Source organism: Misgurnus anguillicaudatus, chromosome 23 (genome assembly GCF_027580225.2).
Source record: "Misgurnus anguillicaudatus chromosome 23, ASM2758022v2, whole genome shotgun sequence".
NCBI lineage: Eukaryota > Metazoa > Chordata > Actinopteri > Cypriniformes > Cobitidae > Misgurnus > Misgurnus anguillicaudatus.
This window is the reverse complement of record NC_073359.2, coordinates 2,249,658-2,272,098: the sequence shown is the minus strand read 5'-3', so window position 1 is coordinate 2,272,098 and position 22,441 is coordinate 2,249,658. Positions and strand designations below refer to the sequence as shown.

Here is a 22,441-nt window from a genome sequence, read left to right as displayed (position 1 = left end):
CTAGTTATCCTCCAGACATGATAGACCACGTCTTTCTCTCTATTCTCCGAGATGCACTTGATGGCCTTTTGTGCAGCAAAATTATTATTATTATTTTTTGGACGATCTAGTTAAGGCAGTAGGGTTTCCCAGCTTAGGCGGGCCGCCCGAACTGCAAAGTGCTGCGGAAACCCTGCGTTAATAATACTTGCATATTATTTACTACTGTAGAAAACTAATTTGACTCGCCCCTCATTAGTAAAAATAAACAAAATATGTGTATGCAATGGATGCCTATTAGACAAGTAAAAACTCTTTATGCAACTTTAAATTTCTGTTAATCTGTAACTTTTGCCTCTATATCGCCATCTCTGTTTAAACATAAATTGCAGGTTACTTTACGTACTTTTCTGAACGTATATTGAAAAACAACATTTCCTGCAAAATCATCCCCGACAGCTTAACTTAAACTATTATTATAAGTGTAGTTTTTTAAATCGTGATACAGTAGGGATGCATAACGATTAATCACGATTATAGCAGAATAAAAGTTTTTGCTTACATCATATATGTGTGTGAACTGTCTATAATAATTATGTATATATAAATATGCACACATGCATGTATAATTTTAAGAAAAAATATATATTTATATATTAAATATTTATATTTATATATAATATAAATTATACATAAATATACTTAAATATATACATGCATGTGTGTGCATTTATCTATACAAAGTATACAGTTCACACACATTCTGTATATGATGTAAACAAAAACTTTTATTCTGTTAATCACAATTAATCATTATGCATCCCTATTTTGAACACTTATTGGTTATTGCTCAATAATTTTTACCAAACTTATTTTTAATAAGTTAATTTTTACCAAAGTTACGGATTTATTTTCACCTGTCAAATTTGGTGAAATTTACCAAATGTCCTCCAATTGTCTTTCTCTTTATTAGCAGCATTCTTCTTATAGTCTCTGTTCAGTGTAAATGCCCTAATGAAGTCATTAGACCCCAGAGACATCCGCTATGCTTATCTTCAGCTGCTTGTTGCCATGGATTCAGATGGGGTACAAAGGTCAACGGTGACACAGCACTGTATCAGCTAAAACAACATCCCACCGGTCACATACTACCAATACGCCCCAAAAGCTGAATTTATGCCATGACAGAGAATGTAATAAAAAAATACCGCCTTTCTAAGATCAAACGTCTCAGGTGGTATTTTAATAAAAAATTTCACTTAATTTAGTGAATCTGTTCTTGACATGCCTCTGTGAACACAATAAATCTTAAAAATTCATTAACTTAGATGCAAAAGTGATTTTTTTAAAAAAGGGTGAATGTTTTTGAAACTGACAGATGGGACCTTTTATTTAAATTTCTGACAGTGTTAGTAATTTCATGTATTTCTGGATTTAATTCATCTTACTGGAAAACTGTCACTTGCCTTGGAATTTTCATTGCCGGCTATCAGCATAGATGTATTTTTTTTGGAGTCTTCATCTTATGTTATACTTTTTCAGTAACTTCATCAGAAACATTTTAGTGTTCTGCTGACATCACCGAGCCCTCTCACTTTAAACCAGTGACAACCTTTTACCATCCAATCAATTTAAAAGACAAACGTTTCACAACTTTTCATGCCTTCCAGGAAAATTTTCTTCTATAAATATAGAAACAAACAAATATATCAAATGAAAGAACAGACCCTCTGCTTTCAAATAAAAAACAAATGGTTCGTTTGAACTATGGTTTCGGGAAAAACCAAATCGTTGAACTTTGTCAGTAACGACAAAACTTACGACAGTAGTTGGCTAACAATGCTTTCGGGAAATGCACCCCTGATTCAAAACGATGATCAAAACATACACAGAGATACGAAAAGGCATCCTGCGGTGTAGTAAGCACAAATGGCGCAGCGCGAATGCAGCGCGGATGGCGCGTTTCGCGCAAATTGAGCGTTGAGTTGAAAAATATCAACTTTGGCGGATTTTCATGCCACGTTAACCAATCAGGAGCTTGCTCTAGCAGTGACATGATTACCAGCCCAGTCTCACGAAATTTCGTTATATAGTCACGTATTTTTTTAATTCTTTTTTCGTGATATTATCACTAATTTCTGCATTTTTTCGTGATCGTATAACGAATTCCTGTTTTCGTGTAATTATCACGTATTGGTTACTCAACTGTTTTGTCCTATTTTCTTACCATTGTCGCTTCGGTTTAGGGTTAGATTTACATAAAATGACATCCCTACCCAAACCCAACTCTAACCCCAACGCCAGGCGACATATAAAAAATAAATCAGAAAAAATAGTATAAACCAATACATAACGTGACATACTAATGCAAACATCAAATCTAACCCTAAACCAAAGAGTCAATGGTTTAAAAATAGGAAAAAGCAGTTGAGTAACCAATACGTGATAGTCACACGAAAACAGGAATTTGTTATACGATCACGAAAAAACGTGAAAATTCGTGATAATATCACGAAAAAGGATAAAAAATACGTGACTATATCACGAAACTTTGTGAGACTGGGTAGTGATTACAGGAAGCGGGCGGAGGCAGAAAAACAAAACCACAATGGAGGTCGAACAATGTCTCGAATGACTAGAATTTCACTCACAACATTCATCGCGAATGAAGCAAGTAAACTCAAAATGTTCAAGCGTTCAACTACGTGCCTCTTTGCCGCTCTTCCGCATCTGGTGTGAACGCACGTTACAGATTACCGTAAAAACTCAAAAAAGATAAAGCGTCATTGGCAGGGAAATGTTTTTACTTAATTGACGAGATAACTCATCAATGGCGAGGAAAAAGTTAATTACATTTGGACTTTCTGTTTGTCCAAACAGTGGAAGACAGAAGAAGTGTCATTATTGATACAATTATGTGTCCCGTAATTGTATGTTTCTCCTTTAAAAATGAGATGACTTTTATTTTTCTTGACAGGTTTTATATGAAAGCCAACTGTGATGACAAGCAGCATATATCGGTCTCATTCTTAAAAAGAGCATTAAACAGACTTAATAAATCATAAGTTCATTTTTTAAAAGTCTGCTATCTTCACTTCACACACGCTACAAAACGCAGCTGTCAAAACGAGACCGGCGGGTGTAAAGCCAAAAATTCTTCCTGTCATGGGGAAACTGAGACATTTAGACATTTCCAAGTGCCAGGAATGTTTCTTTTGGTTTTAATCCACCCGTCTGCCAAAAAACAATCTTTAAAATTATAAAGGGTTTTACTGGTAAACATCAGTGGGAAAGTCGCAGGTCATTGCAATATCAATTGTACGTCTGTCTGCCAGCACAAATTCAACATCAGAGGTTAAAAAAACAGCAAGCTGCGAAGTTGACTCAAGTTAGACACAATGAATTGAGTCATTTCAAGTTGAAAAGGTTAAAATACATGACTGCTTCAACAAAAGATGAGTAGGTAGTGAACATTGATGGATTATAACTATATAATCTAAAGGAGATGTTTGAACGAATAGTATATTGTCGAAAGCCCTATACTGTTTCAACCTCATCACAATATGTTTATAATAACACTTCAACGTGTTATTATGAATCATCTAATAAACAAAAATGTAGATAACATCTAAACATATCAAATTTTGAGGTGTTTAAGTTAGTTCAACATAAGGTGACCATAAATGACAGAGACTTGACTATATAGACAGCTGGATAAACTCTACAATCCTCTGAAGTCTCTCAAAGCTCCCAACCATACAAGACAATCATCTGCTTCAAAAGTCTTTGTTTTCATTTCCTCTCTCATTTAGCTTCGCTTTCAAATTTGACTCAACGAGTCGCTCCTCACCTCTAATGAACACGTCTGTGTTTTGCGTCTCTGCTCGTAAACACAGGCGCCTAAAACATGATGTATACGTTGGGACCTTCTATTAACAGCTCAGGAGATAATGGGAAGCACATTTACAATGCAGGATCAACATACTGTCCGACGCCGTCATATACAGAATCTTCCTGTTAGGAAATTGCCTCAGTCTCGCAAGTTCTGGAAAGTGTTCAGGGGTCAGTAGCCGGGTGGAGTGTGACGTACTGATAATGGGAGAGGACTCGGAGGATGAGCGACTATGTGGCGTTGGTGTCCAGACAGACAGTCTGAAGAAAATCATCTGATTTATTAATGGGTGTTTTGCGTTATCGCTAAAATGACCCACAACACTTTATGTAGGTCACCAAGCTTAATATACTACATTAAAATAATAGTCCTGTCAACAATAGGTACCTTTTCAAAATAGTACACCTTTGCACCTAAAGAGTTCATGTTAGTATCTCAGAGGTACATAATGGTACCAAAGTACATATCTGGGCCTAAATTCCATTTTAGGATCTTTTTAAAGGGAACTGCCCCAGTTAGAGCTTGGGACCATTATTGGATTTTTTTCTGATAGTGTACACAAATAATACATTTTATTTTTTCTAATAAGCAATGTTTTACTAAAAATTTGATTTGTACCTTTTATTGAAAGTTACTTTAAAGTTAGATAAAAAAAGATTATTTTCTTATCAGTTACAGTATAAAAATGTTTTTTAACTGTAATAAATACTTACAATTCAATCTAATTCAATGCGTATTTAATCAATTATCTATTTACTATTATTTGACATGTATTATTATAAAAATTTTCAGACTGATTTCCATAAAGACAAGAAAAAATGATTTCTATCTGTTTAACTCTTTCCCCACCAGCGTTTTTAAAAAAAGTTGCCAGTCAGCGCCAGCACTTTCTATGATTTTTACGTTTTTTTTTTTTTTTGTGATTGTTGGGGACAAAAGTCCTTGACCTTGCGGCACGTTTTCTTAAAAAATTTGACAAAATTTGCGGGATATTTATGCAATTTTAATGCGATGAAATTGCGTGAACTTGCCAAAATTGCGGGAACTTGCAAAAACTGTGTGAACTTGCACAAAATTGTTTGCAGCTTTTGCAGCTTTTTTTCAAGAAATTAGATTAAATATACAATCACCTTCAGGAGAATGCTTTTGTAGTTTTGCATCGATGTCCACGTCGCGTAATTACGTCACTTCCTAACATTCCCATGACAACAGGGGACATGGAGGCGCATGTGTGAAGTAAATGCAACATTTTTCAAATTTCCGCTAAGATATATATATATGACTTTTTGCAACGAAAATGCAGGGATAATGAAATCACGCAAGCCCTGCATATTTTGCGAGCAGAAATCTGCAATTTATGCGTCGAAATTGCGGCATATTTAAAAATACGGCTTCCGCATAAATATGCGGATTTTGGCTGATTATGCATTGAATCGTGCGATCGCATAAATGCGATTTTCTGGAGGGACTGAATATATCAGACGAAAGAACAGACCATCTGCTTTCAAAAAAATGATAAGTCGGGTAAGAGCGCCACTTGGTGGATAATAGCGTAAATATGGATTGCCATAAAAACTTGTCATTGGCAGGGAAGTGTTTTCTCCTAACTGACAAGATAACTCGTTAATGGAGGGGAAAGAGTTCCTTCAAAGCTGGATTTATTCAAATAAAATAATTTGTAAAAATATAGATCTAAATTGTATAGAATTAATAGACCAAACTCTGAATTCTTATTGAAAGAGCCACAATTTAAGCTACAGTAAATACAAAACTAATAAACCAACGCTATCTCACGAGAATTCGTACATATTTTACTAGTTGGCTAATTCGTATTAATTCATTCGACCACATTCGTAAGTTTTTGTACGATTTGCCTTGACCCCTGTAATGTTGGGGTTAGGGGTTGAGTTCGTTGTTGTTTTTCGTGAAAATCGTACGTTTTTGCCCTATTAACTATGAATTTATACGAATTAGCCAACTCGTAAAATATGTACGAATTCTCGTGAGATTAGGCTGGATAAACACACACCTCTCTGGACTATTATACACCAGAACACATTAATAAACCCTTACTACCATTTTTCAACACCAGAATATCATATCGACATGGGGCTGAGGTCATTTGGGCTTGGCACAGTGTAGGCCCTATGTGGTGTCCCAAAGGGCCATAAGGGCCCCTACCATATCCAAGCACCGGAGTATGGTAGACACACTGGCTCACAATCAGACAATACAGTTATATGTCATAATGTATGTTATTATATGACACTAAGTTTGAAAAAAAGACAACCTGGCAATAGATCCAAGAGACCAATTAACTTTGTACATTTTCAGGAAGCAGAGGTTAATGACATTTCCCCCTGTTGCGTTGTGTCTTATAAAGCACAGTGACCCTACAGACGTACACACAGCGAGGAGGAAATAAGGGACGGCGGTTTGATCTTACACTAATGGTTTTCTTATTAAAGAGCTGTTCAAAGTGAGGATTCACAGACTACCACAGAAAAAAAAAAGTTTTGGAGAACATAATAGTTAGTATTGCAGACATGATTTCACTATTAAAGTATTACAAAGCAATCTCTCTACATAGCCTCGTCCAAAAGAAAAGAGTCATATAACAGATGTTGTTACATTTACAGAACGGCTACATGTCACCTAATGTGCATTAAAAAAAGACTTGTTGGGTTTGGAAAGGGAACTCCCAAAGAAAGCAGTAGCAAAGCAGTTCACCGGTCACGCTCTGGAGGTCACTGACTGTAGAAATATGTTTCCCAGTATCTGTTTTTTATCTGTGTGTTTGTGTCTGTGAGAAAGAGAGAGGTCTGACCTGTATGAGAAAGCTGTAGTCGTGGTATATTCTGGCCTATTGGATTATTTGAGCATACAGGAGTCAACAACAGCTGGAGGAGAGCAACCAGCAGCAGACTGCATCGGCCAGTCCTCCACAATCCCACAGTCCTCATCTTCATCTTCATCTGGTCTGTCAGTACAGAAGGTCTTCTATATCACATCACCTTTATAATGCTGGAGAAACAACAAACAGACATCGACATTGTAAGTTTAATTAAATGCAGTAGTGTTGTTGACAACATTAAAGTCAACCTTTCATAATCTGATGCAGTTTATCATAATAATCAAGGAGAAAATCTGTAGTGCAACAATCTGAATCAGGAATTTATTTCATCAGGAATTGATTTCATTCTTGAATCAGAAATAGATTCTATTCGTTATTCAAGAATTGATTTCAATCTTAAATCAGGAATCTATTTCATTCTTGAATCAGGAATGTATTTCATACGTGAACAGAAATGTATTTCAATCTTCATTCGTGAATCAAGAATAGATTCTATTTGTGAATCAGGAATTGATTTCAGCCTTAAATCAAGAATCAATTTTATTCTTGAATCAAAAAAGGATTATATTCATGAATCAGGAATTGATTTCACCCTTGAATCAGGAATCAATTTCATTCGTGGATCAGGAATAGATTCTTTTTGTGAATCAGGAATTGATTTCAGCCTTAAATCAAGAATCAATTTTATTCTTGAATCAAAAAATAGATTCTACTCGTAAATCAGGAATTGATTTCACCCTTGAATCAGGAATCAATTTCATTCGTGGATCAGGAATAGATTCTATTTGTGAATCAAGAATCAATTTAATTCTTGAATCAGGAATTGATTCTATTTGTGAATCAGGAATTGATTTCAGCCTTGAATCAGGAATTGATTCCAGCCTTGAATCAAGAATCGATTTCATTTGTGAATCAGAAATTTATTTCTATCTTAAATTAGGAATCCATTCCGTTCTTGAATCAGAATTAGATTCTTTTTGTGAATCAGGAATTGATTTCAGTCTTGAATCAGGAATCAATTTCATTCGTGGATCAGGAATAGATTCTATTTGTGAATCGGGAATAGATTCTATTTGTGAATCAGGAATTGATTTCAGCCTTGAATCAGGAATTGATTCCAGCCTTGAATCAAGAATCAATTTAATTCTTGAATCAAAAAAGGATTATATTCATGAATCAGGAATTGATTTCAGCCTTGAATCAGGAATCGATTTCATTCGTGAATCAGACATTTATTTCTATCTTAAATTAGGAATCGATTTCATTCTTGAATCAGAAATAGATTATATTCGTGAATCGGGAATTTATTTCAGTCTTGAATCAGGAATCAATTTCATTCTTGAATAAGGAATAGATTATTTTTGTGAATCAGGAATTGATTCTATTTGTGAATCAGGAATTGATTTCAGCCTTGAATCAGGAATTGATTCCAGCCTTGAATCAAGAATCAATTTCATTCTTGAATCAAAAAAGGATTATATTCATGAATCAGGAATTGATTTCAGCCTTGAATCAGGAATCGATTTCATTCGTGAATCAGAAATTTATTTCTATCTTAAATTAGGAATCGATTCCATTCTTGAATCAGAAATAGATTCTATTCGTTATTCAAGAATTGATTTCAATCTTAAATCAGGAATCTATTTCATTCTTGAATCAGGAACGTATTTCATACGTGAATCAGAAATGTATTTCAATCTTCATTTGTGAATCAAGAATAGATTCTATTCGTAAATCAGGAATTGACTTCAGTCTTGAATCAGGAATCGATTTTATTCGTGAATAAGGAATAGATTCTATTTGTGAATCAGGAATAGATTCTATTTGTGAATCAGGAATTGATTCTATTTGTGAATCAGGAATTGATTTCAGCCTTGAATCAGGAATTGATTCCAGCCTTGAATCAAGAATCAATTTTATTCTTGAATCAAAAAAGGATTATATTCATGAATCAGGAATTGATTTTAGCCTTGAATCAGGAATCGATTTCATTCGTGAATCAGAAATTTATTTCTATCTTAAATTAGGAATCGATTCCATTCTTGAATCAGAAATAGATTATATTCATGAATCTGGAATATATTTCAGTCTTGAATCAAAAAATAGATTCTATTCGTAAATCAGGAATTGACTTCAGTCTTGAATCAGGAATCGATTTTATTCGTGAATAAGGAATAGATTCTATTTGTGAATCAGGAATAGATTCTATTTGTGAATCAGGAATTGATTCTATTTGTGAATCAGGAATTGATTTCAGCCTTGAATCAGGAATTGATTCCAGCCTTGAATCAAGAATCAATTTTATTCTTGAATCAAAAAAGGATTATATTCATGAATCAGGAATCGATTTCATTCGTGAATAAAGAATAGATTATATTTGTGAATCAGGAATAGATTCTATTTGTGAATCAGGAATTGATTCTATTTGTGAATCAGGAATTGATTTCAGCCTTGAATCAGGAATTGTTTCCAGCCTTGAATCAAGAATCAATTTTATTCTTGAATCAAAAAAAGGATTATATTCATGAATCAGGAATCGATTTTATTCGTGAATAAGGAATAGATTCTATTTGTGAATCAGGAATAGATTCTATTTGTGAATCAGGAATTGATTCTATTTGTGAATCAGGAATTGATCCCAGACTTGAATCAGGAATTGATTCCAGCCTTAATCAGGGTATCTTCCGTCCATTCCATATCCGTTTTAAAATCAAAAACGAAAAACGAAAAAAACAAATCGAATTTTCATTTATCGTTTCCATTTACAAAATGAAAAAAAGAAAACGAAATATTGATACATTTTTCTAGTTAGCTTCTTAGTCTACTGAAAAATTCTTAAGGGCCGTTCACATTAACTATAACGTTAATTATATTCACATTGTAACAGACGTTAATTTTAACAATAAATATATTAGCGTCCACCACCGGACGATAACGACAAATTAATGCAAATCACTAACCTTCAAAGGCATATTGCATATTTAGTGTAATAAAATTGCAATTGTTTACATGTCATTGAATGTGTATAGCTATTGTTCTTGTTGCGTTTACACATCGAGTAACCAGCAGATGCTCTCCACACGCTGCGTTTTACGTAACAGTAAATAGTAGTTTGTTTAATCTAATATCTTACTATTTGGCGTAGTCAATGTAGTAAAGTAAAAAGCATTAGGTAGTCAATTTCACAGTAACTGCATCAGTGCTGGATACCTGATGTAATTTTATGTAATGGACCTTAGCTTCTTCATAGTGGCATCTGTCATTCAAATGCGCGTGCACTTGAAGTTCAAATAGAATTGGCTGTCAATGGTTTATCGTTTAGTCAGTTGGAGGAAAATCGCTCAGAAAGTGATCCCAACGATATCGTTCATTGTAACTTTGTCGTTATAGTTGTGGTGTGAACTCTGCTATTCTCTTTAATATAAAATATTTTTTAAACAATATTTTTATAGTTATAATGTGAATGGCCCTTTATTGAGACGAGGGAAGCGAAGACTTCCAATGACTATTAGCATGGCACGCAGATTTAATCATTAACATGATTAATAATCCTATGACTAATAAACTTTTACAATTATGCATTTGGTAGACGCCTCAAAGTGCATTATAAGGCATTTTATCAATATTTGTGTTCCCTGGGTTCATGACTCATGACATTTGCAATGCTCCACCAAGCAATGCTTTAACATGATGAGCAATTTGGGACCAACTGGGAATTATATTTTTTCTGCACACCTTTCCCACATGGGCGTACAAAAATGCTCTGCAATGTTTTGGTGTTTTTGTGAAAAGTTGAAACGTGAAACGTTGCTGCCACTCCAATCATAGATATCTATAAATTAGATAAGTTTGTGGACTATTTTTAAAGCTCATTATTGTTTGTTCATGTTATGTAAGGGGAGATTTATTATGAATGCAGTACATAGAAACTCATTCAACCGGCAAAAGCAAATTGTTATTACTGATGATGATTGTGTCCATGGCTGGATCTTGGGGGGTGATGAGGTGGGTTATCTTTTATACTGATCATGAATTCCAAGCCACTGGCACATTGGATGTCATAATTTATCTGGCAGTGACTTTTCATGCTGTGTTCTCTGCAAAGCCTACAAACATTCATTGCAGAGCATTTTTGTACCCCCATTAAAAGGTGTGCAAACAATTATAATTCATATGATCATTAAAAATTTTAATGATTACATCCGCGTGCCCTGCTAAAGGTGCAACTTTCGTGTATTTGCTCCCCCCAGCGGTAACGTTTGTAAATGCTGGGGAGAAAAGGTAGCTCCTTGGTTGAAAATTGGAAAATAAAGCATTTTAATATTTTCTTTTTCATTTTTTACAATTTAGTTTTAAGAAGTAAGACTGAAAAACTAAATATAGAAAAATGTATCAATTCATTCTTTTTAAAGCAGCTTTCAATATTTTTCATTTTATTAAAGGAAACGATAAATGTAAATACGATTTGTTTATTTCGTTTTCCGTTTTTGATTTTAAAACGGATATGGAATGGACGGAAGATACCCTGATTATTTTTGAATAAGGAATAGATTCTTTTTGTGAATCAGGAATTGATTTCGGCCTTGAATCAGGAATCGATTTCATTTTTGAATCAAAAATAGATTATATTTCTGAATCGGGTATTTATTTTAGTCTTGAATCAGAAAATAGATTCTATTCGTAAATCAGGAATTGATTTCAGTCTTAAATCAGGAATTGATTTCAATCTTAAATCAGGAATTGATTCCATTCATGAATCACAAAGTTATTTCAATCTTAAAACAGGAATTGATTTCTGTCTTGAATCAGAAATAGCTTCTATTCGTGAATCAGGAATTAATTTCATTCTTATAAGGAATCGATTTCATTCTTAAATCACGAATTTTACTTCATTCTTGAATCAGGAATCGATTTCATTCTTGAAACGGGAATTAATTTCATTCTTGAATCAGGAATTTTATTTCATTCTTGAAACGGGAATGGATTTCGTTTGTGAATCAGGAATTTATTTCAATCTTAAATCAGGAGTCGGTTTTATTTTTTTAATATAAAATAGATTCTATTCATAAATCAGGAAGAAATTTTGTTCATAAATCAGAAATACGTTTAATTTGTGAATCAGGAATTAATTTTATTCCTGCATTTGTAAATGATTCCACTAATTCAATGAATTGTTATGAATCTAGTAACATGCACTAATAGACATTTTTATTTTTATATGCAATAAAAAAATGTAATGCTAATAGAAAAAAAAAAATAAATAGACCATCAAACTCAATATTCGTTGACAGAAGATGGTCGAGTTCAATATAGATTGTGAAAACCAACCTGAAGTATTTTTTGTGATATACTGTTTTCTACATAAAATCATAATGTAAAGAACATTCTGTGAAAATATAACCTTGATATTTTTTATATTTACTGAGTCAGAAATTGAGTTAAAAATCAATGCCCCATCTCATAAGCCTGGATTTCACAGACAAGGTTACAATTTATACATAATATACAAATACGTTAGATTTACAACATATACCAGACATTATCTGCATTACAGTGCTTTGACTCAGGATGGAAAATACTCAAAATAATCTTTTACAATGACATGAATCCATTATATGTCATATTATCTAAATAGCAAATAGAAAAACATCACATGCCCTCTGTCTCAGCAATTGCAGCTACCAGGGCGTAACACGCGAGCGCGACTTGCATGTCGCTGATGGCCTCCTCAGGTCAAAACTGTTTGTTCAAGTGCTTAAACAAGACAGCTGAACAGATGCTACTTCAAGATTGACAAATTCTCCAAGGACGACCGTGATTACTCAACTCAACGCTGACTGTAAACCCGACACCACCAGGGCATGCGTGCGACACGTCAAATTTGCGACCGCGCCACAACGAGGTTCACGCAGAGAGGGAAATTGAAGTATTGTTTCCAGAAAAGTTCTCATGCCTAATCAGCTGCCACGATCTATATTCCCTTTCCTTCAAGAGGTCACACTACAAAAACAAATTGCATGCGCAACCTCAAATCCCTTTAGCGCTTTCTCCTGTAAATTCTTCTTGGAAGTACAACCATCAACCCATCATTAATGGACATGCGTGAGTTTACATCAATGCGGTGGATTTCGACCAACTTTCATATGATGTACGGTATAGAAAATCAAAGAATAGGATCTCATTGAAAGTTCTGCACTTTTTGTGTTGGCACTCAAGGGAAACTATTTTCCCATGTTGAGTGTATTGTATGTTAGACCACAGAGCGCCACTTAGACTCACGAGGGGACCCCTGGGGACGCTCACAAACCGAGAAAAATGGGTTCGGCCTCAAACAGATGCAAAATAAAGGCTTTTTCTATTGCTCTATTCATCAACTCAAAAACTAAGCCTATTACACAGTTACTCCGACATAATAAGTTCCTCAAGTCATGGAAACCAAAGGCATCCAACCGAATGATGTGCATCTTGGGTAGAGAAAGATATCAGACACTATATTTCCAGGATTCATATCTGTGTTTGATTTAAATGCTCAGGATGCAAAAAATGGGATTTTTCAACAGATGTGACTCAACAGCCTCTTACACCCCACGGTGGGGTGATTTACACCCTGTGGTTTTGATATCTTACCAGGGTAAGAGACTGGATTTACTGCACTGGCTGCGGCACAGATGCTCGAGGACTCTTCTTAGCTTGGTTTACTGTCTTAAACCTATTAATCTTGATAAAGAAAACACTCAGTGCTGTCTCTGTACTTTTTTCCAGTTGTGCAAGGTGGTGATGATCTGGCAAGATCCAGATGAATATGTCTGGAAAAGAAGAGATTTGAATGATGTTGTATTAAAAAGAATTTCCTCTCTGTGATCTTGATTATTGAGTGGGATGTGGTTTCAATCATCTTTAAGGACTCTGTAGAGACATGCAGCATACCGAGTCAATTTGTGCTCGTGAAAAGTGTAGCCTCAAGTAATCTAAATATCTGAACATTGGCATGGAGTTTGATCCACATTTTTGGATCCAAAACTGATCATACAGATAGGAAGAGACTAGCGTAGAGACACAACAACAGAGTAGGGATCCACCGAATGTTTGGCAACCAAAACGATTTCGCCGAAAATAGCTAAATATTTCTCTGACACTTCAAAAGGCTTCCACACTTCTGACACGTTTGTTATATTTATAAAGCATGTGCGCATATTACTTTACAGTGCAATGCTGAGTGCACGTTTTATCAAATTGGTTATTTATTTTTGACTAGTATAAAGTTGACATAACTTAATTTGTTAAGTTATAGTAAAAAAAATTACAATGTGGTTACTATTTGATCACGTCAACAAAAACATAGTTCCTTAAAATTTTCACTTATTTGGCTGAACAACAAAAATGATTTTTTGCTACTTGTGGTCGAATAGTTTCGGTTGCCAAACATTCGGTGCATCCCTAATAGAGTTCAATGTCTTAAAAACTCAATGTCAAAGTAGTCTCTTTGGAGAACAAATTTACAAAAATGAGAACTCCAGTGTTCATACCAGCTGCGGTAAAGGCGTCAAGCGTGAGTGATTTCAATGTTAAGTCAATGTAAAGATGCGTTAACGCGCGTCTGGAGGTCTCGAGGCACGAATGAGGCGTTTAGCACGCTGCGGGAAATGCGCGAGTTGAAAAATCTGAACTTTAGAGGAAAAAGTGCCGCGTTAACCAATCAGGAGCTTGCTCTAGCAGTGACATGATTACAGGAAGCGAGCGGAGTCACAGAAGCCCCTCCCATGACACAAATTTCCGCGTGAATGTCTCGAATAGCTAGAATTTTATGCCCAGCTTTTATGCGCAAATGAAGCGAGTAAACTCAAAATGTTCAAGCGTCCAACTATGTGCAAATAGTGTGTTTTTTTCGCGTCTGTAGGTCTCACCGCACGAAGGAGGCGTTAAACGTGGCGCAGGAAATGCGCGAGTTGAAAAACCTGAACTTTGGAGGAAAAACGTGCCGCGTTAACCAATCAGGAACTTGCTCTAGTAGTGACGTGATTACAGGAAGCGAGTGGAGTCACAGAAGCCCCTCCCATGACACGAATTTCCGTGTGAATGTCTCGAATAGCTAGAATTTTATGCGCGACTTTCATGCGCAAATGAAGCGGGTAAACTCAAAATGTTCAAGCGCCCAACTATGTGCAAATAGTGTGTTTTTTTCAAGTCTGTAGGTCTCGCCGCACGAATGAGGTCTTTAGCGTGGCATGGGAAATGCGCAAGTTGAAAAATCTGAACTTTGGAGGATAAAGTGCCGCGTTAACCAATCAGGAGCTTGCTCTAGTATTGACGTGATTACAGGAAGCGAGTGGAGTCGCAGAAACCCCTCCCATGATGCGAATTTCCACGCAAATGTCTCGAATGGCAAGAATTTCACGAACAACTTTCATGCGCGAATGAAGCGAGTAAACTCAAAACGTTCAAGCGTTCAACTATGTGCGAATAGTGCATTTTTGCCGCCTGTACCATGTTTGGTGTGAACCTAGCATAAGAAATTACCAGAAAAAAAGTTTTGATTCTAATTTCTGTCCATCCAAATGCAACATGAAGTCATTATTAAACAGAAAGAAAATATAATGTATCATAGCATGATGTATATTTATTTATGTACTCACTTTGCACACATTTAATTCACATTTTTGGGTGGACAGAAAACCCCAGATTTCTAGAAGTCATGCAGCAGTCGGCCAATCTGATTATTACAGAAATTACAAAAACACGAACTGCACAGACACGCAGAGCTGGCTGTACAACAGCTGGTCATCAACTTTTTGAATATGAGGAAAGAAAACAAACAAATACTAATTGTGGGAAAATCGTCAAATTACGGGAAGGGGAAGTTGTTGATTTTAACTCACTTCCAGGTGACAAAGCCACACAACGTGAAATGGCAGCTCGCTCCGGATACAGAGCCTGTATCCTTGGACACGTCACGTCTTTACAATGCACAGGAAAACGAAGAAAGGAACTTTAAACCAGAACCTGTCGGGGTCATACAGTCTCAGAAATAAGGTACAAGATGGTACAAAAGTTGTCACTAGGGAGGTGCCTTTACGAAAAGTATATTTTTGTACCTAAAAGGTGCATATTGGTACCTCAAGGGTACATATCTGTACCAGAATGGTACCGTCCCAGTGACAACTTCTGTACCTTTTGCTCTGACAGTGTATATAAAAACTAATTTACAACCTTGACTAACAACATGTGACTTCAAAAGCATTGTTTTAAACGTTTATTCAGTCAGTGAACGAATATAGTCAAGGAGTTACAATCACAGGATGGTGGCGCTTTTCTTCTCCAGTCAGACCTTACAAGTTAAAAAGCATGCCGAGACTCCTCCAGTATAAAAAGCCTCTCAAGAGCATGATAGAAATCTTACAAACACCTCAAAGAGCAGGAAAGCAATTATCCCTGCAGGGCTACACATTATATGGGACTTTGTCAATGTACTGTAACGGATGAACACTTTCACTTCCTCTCAGGCTATTGACCAGACAGAAATCTGGGAGCAGCGGGAGCTTTTCACTACTCTGCTCCAATAATCCCTGTCCGGATCATTGACCTACAACGCATTCGCCTTTCCCTGCAGCCGTAACTTTGAGGTGTGTGGTTTCTGCACCGCTTACTGATCCACAATCAGTTTTTTAATAACTTTACCCTGTCATACTCTATATTTTATCATTAACCTACTGAAAAATCCAGCTAAGACCATCATAAACTGGTGAGCTGGGTTTAGCTTGTCTCCCAGCTTGGTTTTAGCTGGTATTGATGGTGTAGCAAGCTGATCTAGCTGTGTTTCGGTCACTTTTCATGCTGGTCTAGCTGGACTTAGTTGGTCATGCTGGAAGACCAGCTGACCCACCAGCTTGACCAGCTTTGCCAGGCTGGGAAGACCAGCTTATACCAGTTACTGCCACCTTAAACCAGCTAAAACCAGCTACCAGCTTATGCTGGATTTTTTAGTAGGGTACTCCATGATCCTTTGGGACCAAGCTGTCACTGGGGCAGTGGCATTTAAAAGGTCCTAACATTAAGGTACAGTTAAGTATACATTTGGTACCAATAAGTACCTCTGAGGAACTAATATACACCCTTTAGGTGCAAAGGTTTTTTTTGGAAGGGTACTCCCCAGTGACCATTTTTGACTATTATTTTCTGTAAGCCCAAAGGATGTGGGTTTAATTCCCAGAAGCATGCCTACTGACAAACAAAGCTTGAATGCACTTTGAATAAAAGCGTCTGCCAAATTCGTAAATGTAAATATCCACCAGTTGACACATTTATACCATGGTAAATACTGGCATCCAGCCCTAATTGGCCCATACATAAAACTGTATAAAACGTAACTAGATTAAAAATTTGCAACAAGCGCACAGTCATACAAAAAGAGATACCGATTACTTATTCATTGAGAGTCTTGCCGTGAATGAAAAGGCGGATCCTCGCCATGAAAAGATCTGCAACCGCATGAGCAAACAACATTGGACTCAACCAGCCGAAAAACAAGCAACTTAGCAGCCCGTTTTAACGCGCACAAAGGCACCAGTTTAACATGGCGGGACAAGTAACCATGGGCGCTTTACAACAAAAACATTTTAATTCAGCCCTTTCTGTCTACACCACTGCCATTCATTTCCAAAACACAGATTTTTCCTTAGGCGGGCCTTTGTAATGCAAATCCGCAGCATTTTGGGGTCTGTTTGTGGGTTTATTTTCCTTTAGGGATTTATTCTGGGAGTGGCACAGACTATACAGGCGTCTTCAGGTGTCTCAAAATTCCCATGGGTAATATGATGTTTCACCACTCTTTGGCTTTTGGGGACACAAACAGTGTTCATGCCAGAAGCTTGTGGAGAATGGAGGGGAATTTACATGAATGCATCTTACAAGAAGTCTGTTGTGGTCATTACAAAGATTTCAGGAAGGATTACAGTTTCTTATAATAATTAACAAATGCGTAACAAATGCCTCAGGTGCTCGAGGGAAAGAAGTTTGTACACAGAGGAGAAGAATTGAACAATGGGGAGATATCATGTTTTTTTTTAGGAGTGAAACAGTGGCATCAGTCAATAGACCCTCCCCAATGGACTAATATCTCTATTTCTTCTCGACATCAATGAGATTAAACAGAAAGGAAATTTAAACATTTGTCTCCTGCGTCTCAGATGTTTCTGCTTAGAAAAAGATCCAGAGATCTCACAAATATCTTCTTTGGAGTTTCAGAAGAGATCTCAACAATGTCACAAACTGAGCTCAGATTTGCCAAATCGGCAACCAAATATTAATGTTTTTGAGGATTTCAATATGAACTCAAACTTTTCTCATTAAATTGACCCAAATCCAGATTATTTTACAGCTCTACACTAATGCATATTAACTAGAGATGCACTGATATTACATTTTTCCACCAATACCGATAGCCTATTGTTCAGATTGATACCGATAGTTTGGTGGTTATATTAACCAAATTCTTAAGATAAAATTTTCGGAATGTTTTTCATTCCTATAATGAACATTAACTCTTTCCCCGCCATTGACGAGTTATCTCGCCAATTAAGAGAAAACATTTGCATAAAAAACCTTATTTAAAAACGTTATTTACTAATTTTAAACTCTGTGTATGTTTTGATAGTCATTCTGAATCTGATCTCTAACAAAATTCCTTCACAAAAATGCAATTATTTCAATTTTTTGCAAGAAAAATACCCATTTTAGTTTATAGCAGAGAAAAATATAGATATGATTAAATGTTTTTTTCCCCGTTTTGTTTATTTGTTCTATGTTTATATATTTATAGAAGAAATTTTTCCTAGAAAGCATTTTGTGAAACTTTTGTTTTGTTGAAAATCACAAAAAATGCTGGGGGGCAACTTTTAAATAAATGGCTGCCGGGGAATTAAAGTTGAACATTAAACTATTAATTCTTTACATTTTCTATACACAGACCTTAATTTCATTGCATTTTCCTGTTCTCTTTTAATTGACAGGATAGCTGTCATCTGATAGCCGATAGTGTGAAAAATTGCTTTTATCGACCCATACCAATTATTGTTAATCTCTTTTATTACTAAAAAGTGGCACTCACCCCCTATTTTCATTTGTAATAAAGTAATCATGTGATCTTTTATATGGACAACACCTCAAAATATAGACCTCCCGGGCAGTTTTGGAAAATCTGGTTTGCTTCATAACCAAATAACCGTGCACGGTTTTGTCATGTAGTACCTGTGAAGTCTCAGTCGTTTAGCCTTTGCATCAGAGATTTATCAAATTTACACCCTTACACCTCCCACGTCAACATCCCAATGATCCTGAACATCTTAATAACAACCTACACCCTGTTGTGCCGAAGTCTGAGATCATTAGGGCAGAGAAATCATCTCTCTTTCACATACCAGCTGAACTCTGCAATCCTCACCTCCAGATCTACCAAGGTGAAGTGCAAAGATGAAGAGAGACAGATGTACTGAACGCTTTGGATGTTTTCAGACTGAAAGGATCCAGGTGTCCTCTGCACTGATGTGACGGGCTGACTTCAAGTTGATAGGTCAAGTGTGCAATTTTTCTGCGTTAAATACTTATATCCCAGATTAATATGCATAGGCAACTAGAAGTTTTACTACGATTATGCTTAATAAACTGGTAAGGTGTAAGGTCATGTACGGAGCCCCTAAGGGGACATGGAGCAAAACTTAAATAAAGTTTAGTTTCGTGTGCGCAAGTGAAACTATCGCACGCACACATGAAAGAGAAAGTTTCACGTGCGCACGTGAAAGTTTTACGTGCGCACGCGAAACTAAACTTTACTTTTTTTTGCTCCAATGTCAACTTAGGGGCTCGGTAGTCATGTAATTGCATAATAACAAAATATCGGTGAAAGGTTATAAATGGCTAAAGCAAATTCCGATCGACAAGGGTAGATTTCTGGCCATTACCCCAATTTCATGTTATGTGCATGTGACTTAACTGGCTTTCTTGCAGTTTATACTTGTTTATGTGCGCATGTCTCCACATGTGAAGGATAAATGTAACGTATAAAAGTCTGCTCTTGACTCATGCAGTTGACAGAGAAACTTGTGCTACATTTACAGACGAAAGATGAAATACAACAGTATAGCTTTTGAAGATTTCGCATAACTCTTGCTCATAATTTGGTTTGTGATTTTAACAAACCCAGGGGCTAGAATGTCAAAAAATTTATTTCAGAATAAAGATAATAAAAATTTTACAAAAAAGTGTAGCAGTGAAATTGATTATCCAGTAAAATTCCATATTTGTGGTTTAAGTGAAACTCAAACTTCCTTACTGTGCGTTCATAACGCCACTGGTGAGAGCGTCAAAGTGACCAGAAGTCATTCATTTTCAATGAGAGTCGGCGGCACATTTTGGGCAGTGTGAGCGTCGTGGAGAGTTGAAATCAGCTCAACTTTATGGTAATGAGCTATGACACGGTTCTGCGGCAACCAATCGGACGGTGGGAATGATTCCAAGGAATGCATTCGAGCGTCAAGAGCGTCCACTGCACTTTATCTATAGACGGTTTCAGCAGTAACAACATAAACAACATAAAATTTTACTTCCGGTAAACTCCGCTAAGAATAAATAACAACAAAATCCGTTTAAAGTAGTTTATATAACAAGCTAAATAAACAACACGTAGATTACCAAGGAAGCCAAAACGTTTGTTATTTTCGACAAGGTATTTGTTTAAGAGTTCAGTTTCAGCAACTAGTCAGACCATACAACAAACAGAAACCAGAAGTAAAGTTCGGACCAGACGCATAATTGCGTCACCGCACGTGCGTCCGATGAAACGGTCTATAGCGTTGTTGGCAGGGCAGTCAGAGCACTTTTTTTGACGCTCTCGCCAGCGGTGTGAACATGCAGTTGGACTGAAACAATAATAAAAGAAACTTACCCATTTTATTTTTCAAAACCTATACTGAGCTTTTGCTCAATTTACAGCCAGGAATCAATATGCGCAGAAAAGTTTAATTTCGTAAAAACACAGTGCTGAGTAATATGTCAAAAAAACGATATGTCCGTTCACAGCGTCAGGGAAGATTTACTGCCTGATTTTCTTTTGGAAGTTTCTATTTTTTCAACCCCATCCTTGGAGCATCCACAAAGGCCTCAGACTCATTGTAAAATGTAAACTGTGCACAACATGAAACAATTTCTGCTCGATTAATCTACAGTTGCCGGGTGAAATTCAGTGTAATTCCACTTCGATATTCCGAAGCGTCTGAATCCCATTCTCACCTCCTTAATGACATCCAGGATCACCACAAAGCATCTGAATAGCGACCATTACCTTCTGTTGTTATTCCTGAGCATTTGTCAAAAATTTGCCATGTATCCCAGATGGGAAAAGTAAAAAAAGACCAAACAATTAGTAATCTGTCAACTTACGTTTACTACTGGAGCTTTAAAATCAACATGTACTGTAAGGGATCGACTGTCACGGCCCTTTACAACTTGTCACATTCAAATAAACAGCCGCCGGTCTGTATATTTTAAGAATGGGGGAATATCCAACATGTGAAATGTTTAAAAAATATACTTGGACAAGAACCTGTGGTTTGGGAATTGGAGGGAGGCAGCTGAGGAATCCTGATGCAATGTTGTGATATACTTCCCAAACAGCTGATCATATTACGAAACAAAAAGGGAGTTGAACAATCAAAAAGCAGAAAAACAACCATATAGATAAGGTCTCTATAAGGTCACCATACTGCAAACCCTAAACAATTTGCAAGCAATTGAACAGGAAACTTGTGGAAAGCGGAAAACAATGTACAGAATTCCTGTCCATTTCCTTATTTCCAAGAATTCCCAGGCCATTGCTGCTGGCAATTGTGTATAGTAAACACAATTCCCTGAACACACTTTCCTGAACTTGTGGTGCTGTATTGCCTAAAACAGACTCTTCAAACTCTTTAAAACAGCATGAAGCTCCCGGGCAAAGGATGGTGACAATTAGCTGCAGCTGAGATTTCCTCTCAAGACTTTACTGTAAACTCCCCTCAGGGTCTAAAATCATAATGTGCACTCGACTTCAGCTAAGGTACATTTGGCACATGTGAGATGATTGTTTCATTCATCTGTATTAAGTGCGACAGTCAGGTTCCAGAAGTAACATTTTCATTATAAAGAAATTAATTTGTAACAAAAACGTATACATCTGTCAAGGTCTAACATCAGCTGGTGTAGGCTACTCACCTTTTAATTGTTAGTAGGGCTGTCACGATTAAAGCTATGGTCTACGATTTCAAAGATTGTTCATTATTAATAACCTCGTTTTGATGCTGGTTATGGTTCTACAGTAAAATCCTAACAATATGAAGAGAAAAAAGAAATAAAAAAATCCATTCAGTCTATTGGGTGTACGACGGCAGATAAGTTGACCAATGTAAACTGTCCGGCCGGACAGCTTACATTGGTTAACTGCTCTCATCAAATCCCCGTACACTTGAAAATCCACCTCGCGCTCGCGTCTCCACCCCATCGCACACCACCCCGCCCCTCTCCTGCCTGCGCCATGAAATGTGTGTCAGTGTATGTTAGCTAGCGAAGAAGCAACATCTCACTCATGGAAAAAAACTAACCGACAGCAGCAAGCTTCTTGTCCCTACAGTAAAGGTCGGAAGAAAAAGGAAGTCTGTAAAAGAAAGAGCAGAGGTAAAAAAAATTGAAAA

The 22,441-nt window shown here is 36.4% G+C and overlaps 1 protein-coding gene across 1 annotated transcript in view; it reads right to left on the bottom strand.

Annotated features, from left to right (window-relative positions):
• Positions 1-22,441, bottom strand: part of LOC129452787 (semaphorin-3D) — a 74,410-nt gene that overhangs the window by 38,829 nt on the left and 13,140 nt on the right. The window contains exon 2 of the mRNA XM_055216812.2: positions 6,699-6,895. Coding sequence (XP_055072787.2) covers positions 6,699-6,846 — 148 coding nt within the window. The 5' untranslated portion in view covers positions 6,847-6,895. The remainder of the gene's footprint in view (positions 1-6,698; positions 6,896-22,441) is intronic.